General features: G+C 39.1%; 1 protein-coding gene across 9 annotated transcripts in view; it reads right to left on the bottom strand.

Moving 5' to 3' along the window:
* The window catches only part of gapvd1 (GTPase activating protein and VPS9 domains 1), a 128,753-nt gene that overhangs the window by 29,849 nt on the left and 78,325 nt on the right, over window positions 1–20,579 (bottom strand). For 4 of the 9 annotated variants that reach the window (XM_072239913.1, XM_072239914.1, XM_072239912.1 and 1 more), the window contains 7 exons: window positions 14,063–14,203; window positions 11,655–11,789; window positions 11,367–11,507; window positions 10,801–10,875; window positions 6,796–7,151; window positions 5,472–5,559; window positions 4,601–4,714 (listed from right to left, as the gene is read on the bottom strand). In XM_072239913.1, coding sequence (XP_072096014.1) covers window positions 4,601–4,714; window positions 5,472–5,559; window positions 6,796–7,151; window positions 10,801–10,875; window positions 11,367–11,507; window positions 11,655–11,789; window positions 14,063–14,203 — 1,050 coding nt within the window. The remainder of the gene's footprint in view (window positions 1–4,600; window positions 4,715–5,471; window positions 5,560–6,795; window positions 7,152–10,800; window positions 10,876–11,366; window positions 11,508–11,654; window positions 11,790–14,062; window positions 14,204–20,579) is intronic. The other 5 variants (XM_072239917.1, XM_072239916.1, XM_072239919.1 and 2 more) reach the window with 5 other exon arrangements.

Raw genomic sequence — 20,579 nt, 5'->3', positions numbered from 1 at the left:
TGGACAGAAACAGAATTGTAACAGAGAAGAGCACTATAGGGTGCTACATATCAGTGCAATCAGACCAAAACACTTTTAAATCCATTTTAACCTTCATTGGCTAATGAGGGAAACCACTCTCCTCTTATTACACATTTTCAATAAATAGATTTAGACCATATTTTAGAATTGCCTCTGATGAAAACAAGAAACTCCAACTCTATATCAGAATACTTTTAGCTGCCCTACCATCTGCACAAATTTCCACTTATTTTTGAGATGAATACCTTTCATTTACCAACTCATCCAACATTCTTAGGAAAGAATTTTACAGTGTGTTTCACATGTTTTAGGTTGAACTGTGCTGATGGTCATGACACACACTTACGTAAATGTGTTGCAGAATGAAATCATTATTTCTAGAAAGCTCAGCACTCCATCATCCACTTTTCTTTGGCCAGAAACCAGATTATGAAACAGTGACCTTCATACCTATTGAAACTTTCCAGTATTTGATCACACAGATCAATGTAAAACGTCTTCCTGAAATTAAGGTACACAACATATAATTTTTTTTTTTTTTTACCCTTACCTAGTAACTGCAAACTACTCAAAGAAAGACAATTAATCTCCCAAGAACAGACTGAAACTACCCCCTCGAGCTGATTTGTTCTTCTACTGCACCTTTAAAATATTTCCTCCAACTCAGATAAGGAGGTATAGGTTCACAGCTTCAGTTTGACATATGTAGAATGCTAACAATAGTTAGCAATTTTCTGATACAGGATAGGAGGCCAGGGAGTTCTGGAAAACATTGAAGGGATACACTAGTGATTCCTTCACAACTATAGCAGAGGGCTAAAGCCTGATTGCTCTTAAGCAACTGTATCATCCTCAATGAATCTGCCACAAAAATTAAGACTCAGAAACACTCATCATTTACCATTTCAAGTGCAGCTAGTCATAGAAATTTAACAGCGAATCCCTACTTATCTATTCTTAGTCGTTGTCATATCATTTCCTTGAACCGACTTAGTTCACTTACTACAGATATGCTGAAAACTGCAAACACTGTTTCCTCTAGTGAAAATACAATGACTGGTCATGATTACAACAAGCAGCTCACATGTGAATGATGGACACTGTTCCAGGAAACCTGGGTAGTTGCACTCCTCACTGCAGGTATATCTTGGAGAGCGAAGTAAAAGCAAAATTCATCCTCATTACGGTAAGAAAATTAATATATATTTGCAATAATCTTGAATGTGGCTATGTTTTGAATCAGTTCCACCACTATAATCAACTTTGCTTTGTTTTAAAAAAAAATTTCGCTATTCATTTTTCGTTGTTAAAACGGCACCAGACCTCTGTCTCATTTAAACGTACAATTCTGTGACTATCTGCTTATATAGTGTGATAACTATATTTCATTCTCCCATGTAACCTCTGCTAATTAAAAATAGAAGTATTTACTGCCAGCAGTTCAGATACTTCAAAAACAAGTTAAGAAGGACAGCTAAAGTAAGCTTGGGATCCTTGAGTAAAGAAATTAATAACTTAAAATGGTAAATAATTTACACTAATACTTTGCATCATGATGGAGACATCTCACTGCAAATATATCAAAGAGAATGGAGGAATCTAGGAACAAAATATTGGAAAAACTACTGGAACTGAAGGCAGACTGCATTCAAGGGTTTTAAAGGAAATGGCTATAGAAGGCAGGGAGGGAAAAGACAGAATTTGGTTGGCTAATAAGCTTAACATTCTGTTATAGAGAAGGTCATGGAGTATATAATCAAGAAAGTAGTACTTATCATTTAGAAAAAAACTGAAGTAAGGCCTTGCCAGAAACACAAACAAGGAGAGGGGAGGGGGAGGGGCTACATAAAAGCACACTAAAAATGAGTAATATTTTGGAAAATATTCAGTTTAAATGAAATACATTACTTTTGCTGAGGCATTATACAAGTTTGGTAGTCAATCAACTATCTACAAGAGGATTTCTATCTGTGAGAGGAATAGAAAACATAAACCAGAGAACATGATTTTAACTATTACATTTTTTCCTCTTATGAAGAGGTGAAGAGTCAGAGCAGTGGATTATTTGACTCTTAACAACTTCTGAGACTTGACCCATTGATGCCAGATCTGCTTACCGTGAACTTTGAAGCACTTCCAGTAAGATGGCAGTGCACTCAGATGCAGTGGCCAAAGGTGTTATTGTCTTTTTTTTAATGTATCTTTTATTATTGCAAGACCCTGTTAGACATGAAGAACTTGAAGTAACACAAGGCTACCCCATCAGCCAGTTACTCATTGGCGGAGAAACTGAAGGAACTGGACTTGGTGTGGACTGTGCTGCTGCCTGCGACAGAGAGGTGTCGGAGTTGGTGTGCAAAGGCACTGTGCTCTCTAACAGCAAGTGATTATCATGGTTGCTTTCCTCGTGATCGTAAGACCCTGTTGGGCAATGGTAATATGGAACACTGAAAGTCCAGTTCACTGGTTTATTGGCGAATGGCTGGGGAGCTGCATGGCCTCAGTCATAGTGAGAATGAGGCCTCAAGTTGCGATGTCACTTGTTTGCAGCCATCCAACTAAGAGTGGCATCAGTGCTGCCCTCCAGTATTTACCTGACAGAAGACAAGCTGTATTGTGTTTGCTGCAACATTCAAAGACTCAGGAACTTGGACTATATTTTTTGCGTGACTGTATTTTACAGACCACTAAGTGCTTTGTGCTGTGTATGACTGTTGGCACTATGTTTTGCACTTTGGCCCCACAGCATCCCAGGAACTGGACATTAGCACTAAACCATAAAACTAGCACATACAAGATAGGTGAATCGAAAGGGAATGTTAGCAGAGGGAAATACTTCAAAGACTTTTACCCTAACACTAATTTACTGAATCCAGTAGTTAATTGATTAAACCTGCCAGTACACCTATACAATTATTTAACACAAAGAAAGGAATATAAATCAGTGCAAAGTATTCAATTATTCAAACTAGAGTGCTCCTCCAATGACTTAGATTGTGTGAGGCAGAAATTTTCATGAGAAATTTTAGATTTTTACTCCACTAAAATGTACTGAAAAGATTGTTAGACGTCTTTGTAACTGAGCATTTTAAACTTCTTCCAGGTTTAGGCACAATGAAGAATATCCTGAGTGGTTGCTTCATGGCCTAGTATGGTAATGCCCAAGAACAGAAGAGCCTACAAAAAGTGGTGGGTACAGCCCGCTCCGTCACAAAAGAAGCCCTCCCCACCACTGAGCACATCCACGAGAGAGCAGAACCTATCAAAGAACCCCTCCGTCCACTCCATGCTCTCTTCTCGCTGCTGACATCGGGAAAGAGGTACAGGAGCCTCTGGTCCCACACAATCAGGTTCAGGAACAGTATTACCCTTCAACCATCGGGCTCCTGAATCAGCATGGTTAAATACACGCCACAACCTATGGACTCACTTTCAAGGACATTATATACAACCCATGTTCTCAGAATTATTTATTACTTAGTTTTTTTTTGGATTTACAGATTGTCTTCTTTTACACATTGTTTTTCAGTCTTTGTGTGTAATTTTTCTGATTCTATTGTATTTCTTTTATCTACTGTGAATGCCTGCAAAAAAATGATTATCAGGGTAGTATATGGTGACATATACGTACTTTGAAAACGATTCTAGTGCTTTCCTGACGTATATGAAGAATAAACTCTTCTCGGGCTTCCAGCCAGGTACAAGACCAAGAGGACTTTATTTGTATACATACTTTGAACTTTGAATCAGATACCTCCGACACAGTCTGTCCTACTTTTGTCTTCAAGATATCAAAGATTTGCTTTATTTGTCATATGTGCATTGTGAAATACAGTGAAATGCATCGCTAGCATCAAATCAACAGGGATTTGCTGGGGCAGCCTGCATGTGTTGCCACATTTTCTGTGCCAACTGAACACGCACACAGTTTCAGCTGGTCTCTCAAATTTTCCACCTTTTAAACCCAAAAGAGAGGAAACTGATTATTTTCTTACATTTTCTTTAGAGAACAAGTCAAATCCAATTCAAATTATAATAAAAAGATGTGAGATAATAAAAGATGAGATGCACTAGGAACAAAGGGTGAGCAAAGCAACAAATCAACTACTGCACCAAGTGAAGCTGCACCTAAAACGAAATCAATCAACAGTGCTGCAGAAGGCTGGAAGAAGTTTGGAAAGTGGCAGAGAGAGAAGAAAAGCAGGTTAGAAAAATCACCAAGAATCACTGAAAGAACAGAGACACAGGCAAGACATCTACAACTTGTCTTGTAATTGGATCCTTGGGTACACTGGCCAATGACCAACTGCACAGTTGTGATCACTGTGGTGATCCTATTAGAATTAACCTTCCAGACTACAGGTATATGTTAGCATTTAAGTTTAGCAACTATAGTGCAAAGGCACTTTGGAATCATAGAGGCTACATACTTGATTACATTGTTAGTGTCATTTCCATGCATTTGAATATTTATTTTCTAAAAAAATTAAAATGCTCTGATAATTTGTTGTTTTATTGTAATTTTTAAGCTATTCCTGTTTCATGCAGGTGTTATTCATTTTTTGTAGTCCTCATTCACCATTCTTTATGAAAGGGAGGATCAGCCAACCTGGCATGGCCTGAAACCTTTCCTGTGCACCATCTTCTCTGTCTTTTTCTTGCTTATCTTTATTCTTCCTGAAGGAAATGGGAGCTAAAGAGAAAATATACCACATTACAAAAACAAAGCAACTTCTTCACACACAGGATGAAGAAATTCATGGTGTAACCAAAACCTTGTGGACCTGACAGCAATGAAGGTTTTAATATTAGGTAACATCTTTCTGTATACCAATTACACTGAAAACATTCAGCAGCAACCCTGCCTAAAACTGGCTGAAAATCATCTCGATTTTGATGCCACTACAGATATTTTAGTAAAATCTTTTTCTCGATGATCTGTCAGCAAAATATTTTTAAAAATGAAAAATAAATGTTCCTATGTAACTAACACCAAGGATAACTATTCAAAATAAGCAAATCATTAATTGTGGGGGTTTTTTGGCATAAGAACCCATGAATAAAGTGAGATTAGGGTAAGTAGTGAATTTGGGGAGGAGACAAGAAAATTGATCAGAAATAAAATCAGTTCGAAAATTCTTGAGAAATTCCTAGACTGTTGACTTTATAACATGCTAAAGTAGTTGACAAGCAGTAAAAACAAGAAATGCAAACAAGCAGCTTTTCATTTTCACAGGTAAGAGTGAATCAAATCAAAATGCACTGAGCTGCCACAGGCAAATGCACAAGAAAGTTACACAGATATAGTTAAAGCTAGGAAAAGGTAAACTTTGTTTCAAGGTACTGACGAATTCAAAAGTAAAAGATCTCAGATTCAGTTAGATTATAAAACCATTTGACCAATTATCTCATGTTCTGTGTAGCAAAACAGTCATAATTCCAAGACTGACCTTTAGGAATAGCAGATACAAAGCGCTTCTTCCACCAAGATTTGCTACGATCCGATTTCTCATCGTCACTGTCCTTTCTATCCTCTCCCTGTGCAAAATGAATGTAATAGGGATCTTGATAGATATCATTGAAGGATGGAAGATATTAAACACTGCAAGGCAGTATTTGATTTTTTTTTAAAAAACAGACGTTCAAAATCAAGTTATTTGTTTTAACAATAGGTCTTCATAACAGTGTATCTTATGCTGCAAATGATTGGTCTCAGTTAATTTGCCCTTCTTCTGAACTGCAGTAGGCTTCTCTTCTGATTCAGCAATTTCCAGATTCTCTCTCATGGGTAAACAACAAATTTACCCACGTAAAACTAACATTGCAATCAACTTTAGTTGGTTTGATTCCACATAGTAATGGGATCTAAGGATTTTAACTAACATTTCTGGGTACTATTTCAAGAATATTTTTAAGCTGGTTATTTACATCCACTGAGAAAGATCTACATTTGTATAAATATAAGGGATTCTGTAAGTGCTAGAAGTGTCTCAGCCTGAAATGTAGACTGGTTTATTCTCCTCCACAAATGCTGCCTGATTTACTGAGTTCCTCCAGCATTTTGTGTGTTGCTCTGCACTTGTAGGGTCAGAGCCGTCTCTAATTTCCTAAGGAGACTGAGGTCCTTTAACATCTGCCGGACGATGCTGAGGATGTTCTATGAGTCTGTGGTGGCGATCATGTTTGCTGTTGTGTGCTGGGGCAGCAGGCTGAGGGTGGCAGACGCCAACAGGATCAACAAACTCACTCATAAAGGCCAGTGATGTTGTGGGGATGGAACTGGACTCTCTGACGGTGGTGTCTGAAAAGAGGATGCTGTCCAAGTTGCATGCCATCTTGGACAATGTCTCCCATCCACTACATAATGTACTGGTTGGGCACAGGAGTACATTCAGCCAGAGACTCATTCCACCAAGATGCAACACAGAGCATCATAGGAAGTCATTCCTGCCTGTGGCCATCAAACTTTACAACTCCTCCCTTGGATGGTCAGACACCCTGAGCCAATAGGCTGGTCCTGGACTTATTTCATAATTTACATATTACTATTTAACTATTTATGGTTTTATTACTATTATTTATGGTGCAACTGTAACGAAAACCAATTTCCCCCGGGATTAATAAAGTATGACTATGACTATGTATACTGCCTTTATATGCATTGAATTTCTTGCTCATCTTGTTAACAGAAAGCAAGCCAACTGAAATCATTCCCAAGTATGAATGAGATGCTTTAACTAACATGAGGTACTTGTACGTTAAGATAAACCTTACCAGGGAGTCTTTGCTGGGAGATGAAGTTGGTCCACAGATTCCAGTTGCTGCCCCAGATGCAAACGGCTCTTCATTTGCTGCCCTTCTACTGCCTGGAATATTCCACCCAGGATCACTCATTGGTCTTCGAGATGCCAGAACAACATCAGAACTCCTGCTGCGTACCAGCCTTTCTGGAAAGGAGTGTCGCTGTTTAAGCAGCTCAGCTTCAGTTTGGCAGCAAATATGTGACGCAAACGGTGGTAATCGGGCGTCACTGCCCCCTATAGCACCTTCCAATATTGGAGGATCCGGTGGTGGGTGTGATGGTCTTGCATAGTGCACTTTAGGCCTGACTATTGATGGTATGCTTGAAGCTGTGAACATTAAGAATGAATGAAAAACATGGATTATGGCATGTGCACACATCTGTGCAGATTACCTCTGACAAGATATCAATAGCAACTGGAAGAATCACAGCCACCATTCATAATATCAGAATGTACACATACATGACAGTGGAAGTTTGTGCAGATCTGACACGTCAGCAAAAACCTTGACAAGCTTTTAAAGATGCACAGTGGAGAGTATGCTAACTGGTTACATCATGGTCTGGTACGGAAACACCAATGCCCAGGATTGGAAAAGGCTACAGAGGTGGTAGACAGAGCCCTGTCCATTACAGTTGAAACCCTTCCCAGCATTGAGTAACTTTATATGGAGCGCTGCATCGTCCACCAAAGACCTCCACCACCCTTCTCATTCCTACCATTGGGCAAGAGGAGCAGAAGCCTTAGGTTCCACGCTATTAGGTTCAAGAACAGTTATTGCCCTGTAACCATTAGGCTCCTGAACCAGTGTGGATAACTTTATTTACTGCTACTCTGAACGGATTCTACAACCTACAGACGCACTTTCAAGCAACACACATAAAAGTTGCTGGTGAACGCAGCAGGCCAGGCAGCATCTCCAGGAAGAGGTACAGTTGATGTTTCGGATGCTGCCTGGACTGCTGCATTCACCAGCAACTTTTATGTGTGTTGCTTGAATTTCCAGCATCTGCAGATTTCCTCGTGATGCACTTTCAAGGACTCTTTTCAACTCACGTTCTCAGTATCATTTTATTAACGTTTGTTTTCTTTTGCACAGTATGTTTGCTCATGTATAATGTTTTCTATTGCATTTCTTTTTTCCTATAAATGAAAGAAAATGTCAAGGTAGTATTTGGTAACATATACATAATTTGATAATAAATTTACTTTGAACTTCAAGATGTTCATAATTCTTGCTGAGACGCAGAGAGAAATTTTTCAAAACTTTACATGTATGACACTGAATTTCTTAATTTTTAAAAGGGGTGCTTCATGGAATCCTAGAAAATTTGGAGTTATCCAACTGGTTCCATTCTCCTGCTGCTTCTGTGGCCTCGTGAAATGTACCACGGTCGTTGGATTTTTGGAAGTTATTAATAAGTCACACTTTCAAGCAATATGTGCAGATTACAATTTGATGGATGAAATGATTTGCCATTGTTTTGCCTTTGAATTTGCAAATTACCAGATCCAGATCAAAAACAATCACTGTCAAAATCTTGTAAATATTACGACCAATTGTATCAAACCTTTCTTTCATCCACTTTACTCAAAGAATAAAACCAATTTCCCAAACTTCTCCATTCAACTTCTACCTTCATCATATATAACATTTTGCCAAACTCCCACTGCACCCTTGCCAAGAACATGAAATGTTCTTTCAATAAGAATTGGCCAGAATACCCATTTTAGGCATGTAGTGATTTAAAGCATTTATGACATTTCCTTATCCTTATGGAACTGGACTCTCTGATGGTGGTGTCTGAAAAGAGGATGCTGTCCAAGTTGAATGCCATCTTGGACAACGTTTCCCATCCACTACATAATGTACTGGGTGGGCACAGGAGTACATTCAGCCAGAGACTCATTCCACCGAGATGCAACACAGAGCGTCATAGGAAGTCATTCCTGCCTGTGGCCATCAAACTTTACAACTCCTCCCTTGGAGGGTCAGACACCCTAAGCCAATATGCTGGTCCTGGACTTATTTCCTGGCATAATTTACATATTACTATTTAACTAATTATGGTTTTATTATTATTTATTATTTATGGTGCAACTGTAATGAAAACCAATTTCCCCCGGGATCAATAAAGTATGACTATGACTATTTTCATACTCAGTGTATTTAATTACAGAGACAAATCCAACTTTCACGAAGTACCTAATGGCATTAGATGTCCCCAGATTTTGCCCCCTTAAAAATAGTATGTTTTGTTTGCATTACCTTTCCTCACTCTGCTGATCAAAGTGAATAAATTCATGCTTTGGTTCGATTTTAGTTGCCGTTTATCTACCTACATCACCCTCTTGACACGTATTAATTTTCTCATTATTTACTACAGTTAAGTTTGTATAAACTATAAATGTTGAAAATGTGGTCTTTATACAACAGAGTGAGCAGTAATCTTGCATTCATATTTTGATAACAGGCCCTTCTGATACAAAGAGCCCGCATCACCTAATTACAGACACGTGTCGAATTGACCTACTAAACCGTACTGCTTTGGGATGTGGGAGGAAATCAGAGCACCTGGAGAAAACCCATGCAACCATGGAGAGAATGTACAAACTCCTTACAGACAGCAGCGGGAGGTTAAATCAGTATACAATCACTTTCAGTGATAAAACAACCTTGCACCTCAGCCTTGTTCCATTTTAACGCTATGCATTTCACATTTAGAATGTCTGTGGTACAATCAAAATACATCTTAAAAATTCTTCGATGCATCAATGACTACACACACATAAACCTGATCCATTAATTCCATTTATTCTCAGATAATTTATCTCCTAATCTTGTTAAATAAACTACACCTGTTATGAGCTGTGCAATACCATTTTTAACTGTAGCTTGTAAAGATGGAGCCAAATTTTAGTAACTTGAAGCTTGTTTGGTGGCTTAGCAGAAAGGAAACTTTATATTGTCAGTAGTATTCAACGATGATTTATCTAGAAGCATAAATTTAATTAGTCACAAGGTCATTATCAAAGTGACCATCTGTGTAAAACAAGATCATTTACAACGCAGGTAAATCACTGCAAAGTTTAAAAGTTTTTTTTAAAAAAGCTTATTCACATGAAACCGAATGGGAGGGATCTGAAATTAGGAGCTTTACAAAGAACAAGGCAACAGATAGGCAAGCAAAAAATCAAATCATGTTAATAGATCAGCAGTAAGATTTTAAAAGGAAAATACGAGCAGAAATATAGGCAGACTATAATTTGATACTTAGTGGTTTTGAAACAAGGTGGAGATTGAAGAGCCCTAAATATCTTCCAATTCCTATACAGTGTCCATCAGATTTCTTTTTCAAGCTTTTATTTCCATCATTCATAATACTGGAATTATTATATTGGGGGCTATGCTTGTGGCTAGGGCTCCCAGATGTACAATGCTTGTGGTGGATATTCCCTCCATCCCTATTCTGACTTTTAGTCTAACTATACTGTAATCTAATTCAGTCCACTTTCTTTATAATTTGTTGATATACCAAGGAGTAACAGCACTTTGGGGAGCTCTGATTCCCCATAATCACAAGTTAACAATCTCAATTAGGTCATCAAAGCAGGCACGAAGTGAAAACAAAGTGAGTCCCATGTGACAGGAGGGTCACATGAATTCGGAAATTGACAAGCAATGTTTCAGTTACACAGGTGGTGTTGGCTTGTTCAAGAGGGAAATTGATGTAGGATATCTAAATAAAATAAAACAAAGCAGCATAATAAATTACAATTTCACTTCCTCTTTACAATTTTCTCAGTTTGAGTTATTACATTTTAGGAATTCTGGAAAGAAGAATGAAGTGGAAGGATAAAACATCAATAAAACCACTCAGTTTATCAAAAGATGCATCTTGCTGTATGTTAATCCTACTCCTTTCTGCTGTTCACCCTAAACCACAGAAGTGGGATTTGAGAAGCTTTAACCTACCATCTGAAGACAGTGGATCAAACATCGCGAGCAATGTGTCCGTCTGGGAAAGTGAAGAAGTCATCTGATGTCCACCTGTAAACACAAAAAGGAAAAAGTATGCATTCAAACTTGTAAAATTGGTGAGATTATATATTTAGAAGCATAATGAACTTCAATCAATTACAAAACAAATTACAGATACAAATGAGCTTTGCCCGTGGATGTTCAAGTAAGAATCTTAACTATAAAATCACATTCTGGTATGGTTATGGTGTGATGCAGCACCTGCACGCACACGTTTCCATGCTCACAAAGCTGAGAAGAATTGCTGAAATGCCAGTATTAGTGTTCCAAATTAATGGGCAACTCAATACCAGGCAGCAAAACTCAGAGACACTTATCCAAACAGAACTTACCTCAACCATATGGGAGATTCAGCAGGAAGAATATATGAAAATACACATCTGTTTAAAATTTGAATGCATTGGAAATTAACCTCAGCATCTTACGTTTGCACTATAAAGGACTGATTGCTATCATTCTTAATATTTATGCATTGGTTTAATTAAAATGCTACTACTTACCTTGTACAACTTCCTCTACATCAGGGCTTGTTACAGAATCTTTTCCTCCAAAGTCAGAGCTGCATTCTGATCGTATATCCTCAACCTTGTTGGGTATATCTTCTGAGGTAACACTGATGCCTGTTAAATTGTGTAAAAAGCCTAGAAGGCATTAATTCTTAACTCTGAGTTTTGAGATTAGACTTCAATGAAGGAAATGTTACCTTATACTAAAACATATCACATTTGAAAAATATAGTATTTACTTATATTGAAAACAAGTGATCACAAAATGCTACCATCGTGTACCTGACACAACACTAAGTCCAGGAGTACTGGGCCTCGAGCTCACTTCTCTCACATCGGTATCATCAGATGTGCTGCCCACCCCAGAGCAACTTTCCAGCTCTTGTAATCGCTCTTCCTGCTTCAGATCTGTAGCTTCTGAAAAACATTTCCCAAATAGTATTACTACAATAACTATCATATTGTTTCCCAAGTAGATTTTAAGACTCTGCAACTGAAAAAGAAAAATAGTTTAGCTCGATGTCTTCTCCCAGTCTACATATATGAGGATACTTTGGTAGGAAGGGGAAAAAAACAGAAAATTACTTAAACTTAAACAGATTGCAGAATACTCCTGTATACAAGGCCCTTGATATCCTTGGACATGACAAAGTTAACATGCAGAGGCATGTTATAAGAATAATGAATAATGTGGCAAGAATGGAGTACACTGGTACTCAGTACGCTGATTCCTGGGGCGAAGGAATGATCTTATGAGCAATGCTGAGTGATTGAGACAAGATACTGCAGTTTAGAAGAATGAAAGGTGATGAAACCACAGATTGAAGAGCTTGGACAGGTAAATACTTTACGGATAATTCCTGTTGAGCTGAAATCTAAAACCAAAATTTCAGAATAAGAAACATTTGTGCTCAACACCCTGACCAAACAGACCTTAAGGCTTACAATCGTTTTCGTAATCACACACACAATTTAAATTTTGCAAGTGCTGTTTCTTCCTTCCCTTGACCTATCACATCTGATTGAAATCACCACATGCACAAGACCATAAGGCACAGAAGTAGAATTAAGCCATTTGGCCCACAGAGTCTGCTCCACCATTCCATTGTGGCTGATTTATTAACCCTCCCAATCCATTCTCCTGACGTCAGCTCTGGCACCTTTGGAGATTACTATCAGTGGTTCTAAGTGAACTCATCAGGACAAAGATTAAAAAAAGGTATGTTCTCCAAGGGTCATGAAATCTTGGAATTTTCTAACCCAGAGAGCTGCAAAGGTCAAGTCAATTAATAAATAAACTATAAAACTACCTGCACTCAACGTCACACTGAATGACAGAACAAACTCCCCAGGTTGCATAACTTGTTACTTATCCTCCTTCCTTTCCCTCCACCTTCTTATTCTGGCATCTTCCCCCTTCCAGTCCTGATGAAGGGTCACAGCCCAAAATGTAGAATGTCTTATCTCCCTCCATTGATGCTCCTGACCTGCTGAGCTCTTCCAGCATTTTATGTGTGCTGTTTTTCCTATGTTGTTTACACTAAACTACGGTGAAAGTTTAAATACCTGGAGAAAAGGTCAAGAGATATTAACTGACTCCAAATGCCATATACAGTATGTGCCCACATTACACATACCATGCCTCAAATGACTATGCTCACAACTCTGACTTTTAAGGTTCAAAACTGCAGGAGCCATGTATCTAATTTCTGACTGTATCGTATTTTGTGTAACGTGTTTACTATGGGTTATTGAAATTTGTCACAGGGGTTGTGACGTGGTAGAAGCGAATGAGTGTAGCCACGTATTCTCTCTTCGTGCTATTAGCTTTTAGTTAGAGAGAGACTTAGTACAGGACATGGATTTTTTTTTGTTGACCACTATATCACTAATTTGGTTGTATTAACTTCACTTTTCTATCTTGTTTTATTATCACTATGTTAGTTTTGTTCATTTTTTAAAAAATCACTATGTAAGGTTTCTTTGTCTTTGCTAGTTTTAAAATAAAGGATTAAACATACTTCTTTCGACTTGGAACTCAGTTATTCGGAAGCGTGTTATACAGTGTCAGGTTCCTCACTTTTTGGTTTGTTTTTTTAAAGTATCCACTACAATAAACCATATCATAATCATGCACACAAATTAAATTTTACATTTTATTTTCCAAATACACTATTTCTACCCTCCCTAGCCTACTCTTTACTGATCAATACTGGATAAAAATAGCGCAAGCATCTGCTTTGGCACATCTTGGACATGAACATCTGTGGTTATAATGTGCCAGATCCATTTCTCTCGCCAGGTAGTGTATGGAAGCCAAATGAAGTTAGACGAACCAATGGCAAACAGCCACTCTGTATTCAAATCAGTTTTATTATATAACAACTTCGACAAAAATTCTATGGATTGCTCATTTCCCCATGGTCAGCTTCCTACATGGTGCATCATAACCTCAGGCAGTTTCAACATAAAACTCAACTCAATAACAAAAAGGGGCTTGTCTGCACAAACTCAAAGGAACACTAAATTAACAGTTGAAACAAAAGGCCAAGAATAAAGACTAATTCTTAATGGTAACTGGAATGCATCACAAACTTTGTGACTGCATTTATAAGTATTTATTATATGACTGCTCTGATGTAGTTTTGGTAATGTTTGGAAAATAAATTTCATCAGCGTGACATACATACCCGAGTCACTTGGCAGAACCTCCACACTCCAGGCCTCACTGGTCGTTTCAGAGATCGTCGACCCTGTGCAGGGATCGAGTAGCACTGAACTTGAACCTGGTAATCCTAGCAAACTACCCAGCATATTCTCTGCTGCTGCACCTAATACAAAATTAAATACTTATTAGCTTATATCATTTAGCAGCACTTTTACTTAAAATCATACATTGAAGCAGTGTTGAATCATCTTCAAGAATAAAGAAATATTTAGGTAGTTAGCAATTTTAATAGGTGACTGAAATCTTTTAATAAAACTGCAGCTCAGCTATCTCAAACTATTTTACATTAGTTATCTTTAAGTACAGGTGTCCCCAGGTTTTCGAAAGTTCGCTTTACGAAACCGTGCTGTTATGAAAGACCTACGTTAGTTAACTGTTTTCGCTAACAGAAGGCGTTTTCACTGTTACAAAGAAAGGCAGAGCGCGAGAAAAGGCAGCACCGCCCCGAGCAGCCAAGCTCCTCCCCTGGAACTGCACTCTAGCCGGCATTGCTTAAACACGTGCCTGTGAGTATCCATGCTCTATATCGATTTATTTTGAGCATCCGTTAGCAAGATGAGTTCTAAGGTATCGGAAAAGCCTAAAAGAGCTCGTAAAGGTGTTACACTTAGTATAAAACTAGACATAATTAAGCGTTTCGATTGTGGTGAACGAAGTAAGGACAAAGTGAGTTTGGCTTGTGGAAGTTGACGAAGATGGTGTGGAAGAGGTTTTGGCACCCCATGACCAAGAGCTGATGCAATTGGAAGAGGAAAGGATAACAATCGAAACCGAATACAGTAGCCAACTGACTGAAAGTGAAGTTGTCCAGGAACTGAACGTGAAGCAACTGCGTGAGATTTTCGCTGCAATGATTGCAGAAAAGTATGATTTTCATTTTGAAAGGGTACGTAGGTTTAGGGCATACTTGCAGGATGGTTTGAGTGCTTACAAAGAACTGTATGATAGAAAAATGTGCGAGGCTAAGCAGTCAAGCACACTGTCGCTTTTCAAGCCTTCCACATCAGCCACAGCAGACGACGAACTTCGACCTTCGACATTGAGGCAGGCAGACATAGAAGAAGATGACCTGCCTGCCCTGATGGAAACAGACAACGATGAGATGACACCCAGTGTCCCACCACCCCAACCTCCGGTCGCAGACCAAAACATTGCCGCGAAGAATGCAGCAGTGCAGTGGTAGCCGGGACACGTCCAGCACATCTTTAAGAAAAACGCCGAAATAAACAAGCTAATTAATTAGGTGCCGGGCTTGTTTATTTCGGCTTTTTTCTTAAAGATGTGCTGGGTGCGTCCCGGCTACCGCTGCACCCCTGCATGCTTCGCGGATCGGTATCGGTCAGCGGCCTGGAGGTTGGGGACCATTGCACCACCCCAACCTCTGATGACTCACCTAACACACCATCACCAGTGTGCTCAGCGCTGATTTCTCGATTCCGGTAAGTGATACTACACTGTACATACATTATTTCTACTTTATATAGGCTGTGTATTTTTATGTGTTATTTGGTATGATTTGGCAGCTTCGTAGCTTAAAGGTTACTGGAGAGAGTGTTTCTGCCGAGAGCGCTAGCGTGAGATTTTCGCTCTAGTGGACAGTGCGGCAATGATTGTAGAAAAGTATTTCTACTTTATATAGGCTGTGTATTTATCATATCATTCCTGCTTTTACTATATGTTACGTTATTTTAGGTTTTGTGTGTTATTTGCCATGATTTTGTAGGTTATCTTTTGGGTCTGCAAACGTTCACAAAATTTTCCCATATAAATAAATGGTAATTGGTTCTTCACTTTACAACATTCTGGCTTACGAACCATTTCATAGGAACGCTCTACCTTCGGATGGCGGGGGAAACCTGTATAACCAATAGCATTAGCAATTATCAATATATTGTAACCATTTGGAAAATTGAAGCAACTCTTTTTTTGTAGAGTATTGTGCAGTTTTAAGCCCATTTGAACAACAGACAGCCACTATGTAAACTGAGCTGACAATCACAGCTATCCACAACAAGTTAAGAAGAGTGCTCCATACCCAAGATACTGAAAATTGATTAGGGATGTTTGGCAATCTTTTTTTTTGTTTTAATGAAGAGAAACACGTCATTATCAACCAGCAATGAAATACGACAAATCTAAACCACTCAAAGTAGTTTTAAAAAGTGTAAAAAGACAAAACACAGAGCAAATAAGTTGTCAGATATTTTTAAAACAGCACAATTTTCTTTTCATAAGAAATCACAGGGTATGATCGATTTCAGTAACACCGCCTAAACGAACACCAGCTATTCCTGACTAAGAATGACGGAGAACAATAATATAATTGTTTCACTTGTACACCAAGATGAATGAGCATTAGTTAAGAACTAAAAACATACAGGGCAAAACTTACACTGTAGACAAGTTAGTGGCCACAATTTGAGTGCACAAACTTGAATTTCTAGCACAAACCTCAGCCCCTGCTCAAAGCACTTTGGCAATGAACCAACTACAAAATACTGTAATGGCATCTTAAATATATAATTAAATTCAATGCAGTTGAAAGCAAATATTGACATATATACTGTACTGGAAAATCTAAATACACTGATCTGAAACCGTGAACAATTCATTTTCATGTACATTCATGCATACAAAGTTGAATTGAGAAATTAGCACCTCAAATGTCAAAAGTAAATATTCACACTCCCCTCTTACCTCTTCTCTTCTCCTCACCTGCCCATCAGCTCCTTCTGGTGCCCCTCCTCCTTCCCTTTCTCCCATTATCCACTCTCCTTCTCTTATTAGATTCCTCCTTTTCCGCCCATCACCTTCCAACTTCACATCATCAGCCTTCCACACTCACATTCCAGCCTGTGTTTCTTACCATCCCCCACATCCTTATTCTGGCTTCTTTCCCCCCTTCCTTCCCAGTCCTGATAAACAGTCTTGGCCCAAAACCTGGATCCTCAGTCAATGGTAGGGATCCATGCATAATAAAGGTTGGGGACCTCTGACGTAGACTCATTATGCTCAGTTCCTCCAGCCTTTTTTGAGTGTTATTCAGAAAATATATTTTTTTCAAGTTTGGAAAATGTTCGTCTAACTTAGTTTACAATGAGAGCCAGAGCACAAATAATGCTGGTCAGTTTCGTCTCCTAATTAAATTCATGGGTGCTTAAGACTAAGCTGGTTTGACGTTGGATTGTAATAGGGCAAATCCAAGCAGATGCAAAATTTTGTGTGCATCCTGAATCAGAAAGCACGAGCAACTATTTTTAAAACAATATTTACTCTTACAATGTTATTAAAAGATTTGCTTTCAGCATCTTGAGCAATATTTTCAGGTCACCAGAAACGCTTGCAATTTAAAACTTACTGAAGACAAATACAGGTATATGATTAAATGAGAGGCACAACAAGATCTGAAACAATTAGAATTTATGCCTCATTATCATGGTAATCTTATCACTGGGATAATGAGGTATTAATGGAGATTTAATGTGCATCTCATAATGCTATCCCTTAGAGAAACACATAAGGAAATTGCTGCAAATTCAGTTAATGATATAAGCATCCCAAAACACATAATCTAAAAGCATGAAAAATGCTGGATGCAAATGAGAAGGAACCAAGGTCAATCACACTGCTGGGATTCAGAAAATGACAATTGTATTTTAATATAATACATTTTTTAAAGAAAGTTTCATGTTTGTCAACAGTTACAAAAAGTTTTCAGTGAAATCTGTTATCGAAAGCAATGTTGATGATTTAGAGTTTTTGGTGCAGCTTCCTTGCATTTGGAAGTGTAATTATGGTACAAACAACAGAGCACACTAGTGTTTCAATCGAGTGTGCCACAGGTGGCAAGAAATGCTTGCAATTCTCTCCATGGAGCATTATCGGGTGACAGGGAAGCAATTTCTTTAAAGAAAGATACGTCTATCATCTGATGCATCCCTGCAGGCTATTTCTCAGGAATCAGATAGTGACTAGGTCAAATGGGGGTGGGAAGAATTAAATATGGGGTTGCTTTATAGAGGGAATTAAACACAAGGGATGAGATGATGGCCAGATAATCTACTTGTTTTTAGTAACACATAAAAGTTGCTGGTGAACGCAGCAGGCCAGGCAGCATCTCTAGGAAGAGGTACAATCGACGTTTCAGGCCAAGACCCTCAAATGTACCTCTTCCTAGAGATGCTGCCTGGCCTGCTGCGTTCACCAGCAACTTTGATGTGTGTTGCTTGAATTTCCAGCATCTGCCGAATTCCTGTTGTTTGTTTTTCAGTAACATTGGTCAGGACACCGATGAGCGATATCCCCGCCTTTTATTTAAATAGTTCCCTAAGACCTTGTGTACCCTATCAAGGGAACAGATAGGAGCTGAACGTATCATCCAAAAGGTAATAACTCTGACAGCATTCCACAGCATCACATGGATGCCAATGATTTCGGTCAAGAACCCGAATCAGAATTGACGGAAAAAAGACCATCAGTGTACATCAGAGCAAGTAAGGACTGAGACAGTGGCTGGTAGATGATAGACGGAATGCAATTGATGGTGGGAGTTGATGGGCCAAATGGAGGAAGGGAAGGGGGTAGGAAAGGTGAATAATAGGAGGAAAAAAACTAGGGGAATGGGTGAGTGCATGTGAGAGAAGAGCCCCCAGCTATGTGGGTTACCTGAAACAAGAAAATTCAATGTTCGTACCATTGCAAATTAAACAAGCAGAATATGAAATGTCACTGTTCCAATTTCCATTTGGCCTCAGTGTGGGAGACCGAGGATAGACATATCAGTATGGAAGGAGTGTTAAAATGTGGAATTGTGCCTACCTCTCCATCTGCCCATCACCACACATTACTTCCACTGCTCTCACCTGCCTTCCCCCACTCACTCTCACTTTATTCAATGCCCCACCTTCTTGCAGCCCTTTGTTGCCTCCACCTATCACCTCCCAGCCTCTGCAATTAGTTCCACTATTTACTCCATCTATGCATCACCCCATTTCACCTGGATCTACCAATAGCTCTCCAACTTTTCCTTGACCCTGTTCTTTCACTATATTTTAAACTGGCTCTCTCTCCTCCATCTTCCTGTCCAGATGGAGGGTCTCAACTCTTCACACTAACTTTCTATTTTCTTCCACAGATACTGCCTGACTCACTGAGTACCTCCTGCATCTTGTTTGTTGCTCCAGATTCCAGTATCTGCAGTCTCTTGTCTCCATTGGACAATTCCATCCAGCAAAGAAAACATTCAGCCAAGAAAACAGTTGTAAATAATGTCCGATTGGCTGTTTGAGATATTCCAAACATAGCAAAGTTTGAAATATTTTGAAACATATTTCCTTTGTTCTTTCCATCCCTACTCCAGCCTCTCTGCCACTAGAAGGTATTTTTATTTCCCATTTCTAAAAAAAGGCAGGGAGTCCTAGACCCTAAACAATAACTGCTTCTCATTCCACAAATGCTGCCTAACCTGCTAAGTGTTTCTCACACTTTTAAAAATTTAATTACAGATTTTCAGCATCTTTTTGTTTTGATTTTTATTTACTGAAGCCTGTATTTGTTTTGCCATGAGCAATTGCGCTGAAATTATTCAACAAGGGGACTTCCGGGTCATCAAGGGAATGGTGGCGTAAGGAAAAGGTCTCTCGACAAAAAAGAAGGTAAACTGCCCCATAATCGAATTTAGACAAATACTTAATATTGCATAACTATATTAATAAAAGGGGCAAGGATGATGTCTAAGAACAAGATTAAAAGTCCGCTCCGAAGGCTGATAAACATAAAGAGATGCAGCAAGGCGACAGGCCTAGCTCCCCCACGGCAAGCCAGGACGGAGATAATGAGGGGGAATCGGTGACTCTGTCCTTGATTCTCGGAGAGATTCGCGAGTTCCGACAAGATAACAGCAAACAGCTGGAAGATATTAAAGGAGAAATAGTAAAAACTAACTCGCAGATAGATGAAGCCGAAGCAAGGATTGTTGGAATTGAAGAGAAGCTACAAAATGCAGAGGAGGTGATAGCAGAAATGCTGAAGCTGCAAGACCAGCTCCAGTGGAAACTAATAGATTAAGAAGGCCGCTCGAGAAGGGAAAATGTGAGGATTTACGGAGCTCCCGAAGGAACTGAAGGTAAACCCGGATTGATGATTCCCTTCGTGGAGAAGCTACTTAGAGAGAACCTTGATATACCGGCCGCAAAAGACCTACAGATAGAAAGAGCTCACCGTGCATTGGCACCAGAGCCTCCAGCAGGCGCCCAGCCCAGATCGATTCTGGTCAGATTTCTCAGTTACAGAACGAAGGAAGAGGTGCTTAAACGGGCATGGCAAAAGAAAGGTTTCATGTGGAACAACTGTAAAATCAGTTTAGACCACGACTACGCACCGAGGATTCTTGCCAGATGGAAGGAATATACGGAAACACGGAGAGTCCTGAAGGAAAACAACATCAAATTCCAGACCCTGTATCCAGCTCGGCTGAGAGT

The sequence above is a fragment of the Mobula birostris genome, chromosome 22 (assembly GCF_030028105.1).
Source record: "Mobula birostris isolate sMobBir1 chromosome 22, sMobBir1.hap1, whole genome shotgun sequence".
Lineage (NCBI taxonomy): Eukaryota > Metazoa > Chordata > Chondrichthyes > Myliobatiformes > Myliobatidae > Mobula > Mobula birostris.
The sequence above is the reverse complement of the archived record's forward strand: the minus strand, read 5'-3'. Positions and strand labels throughout refer to the sequence as shown.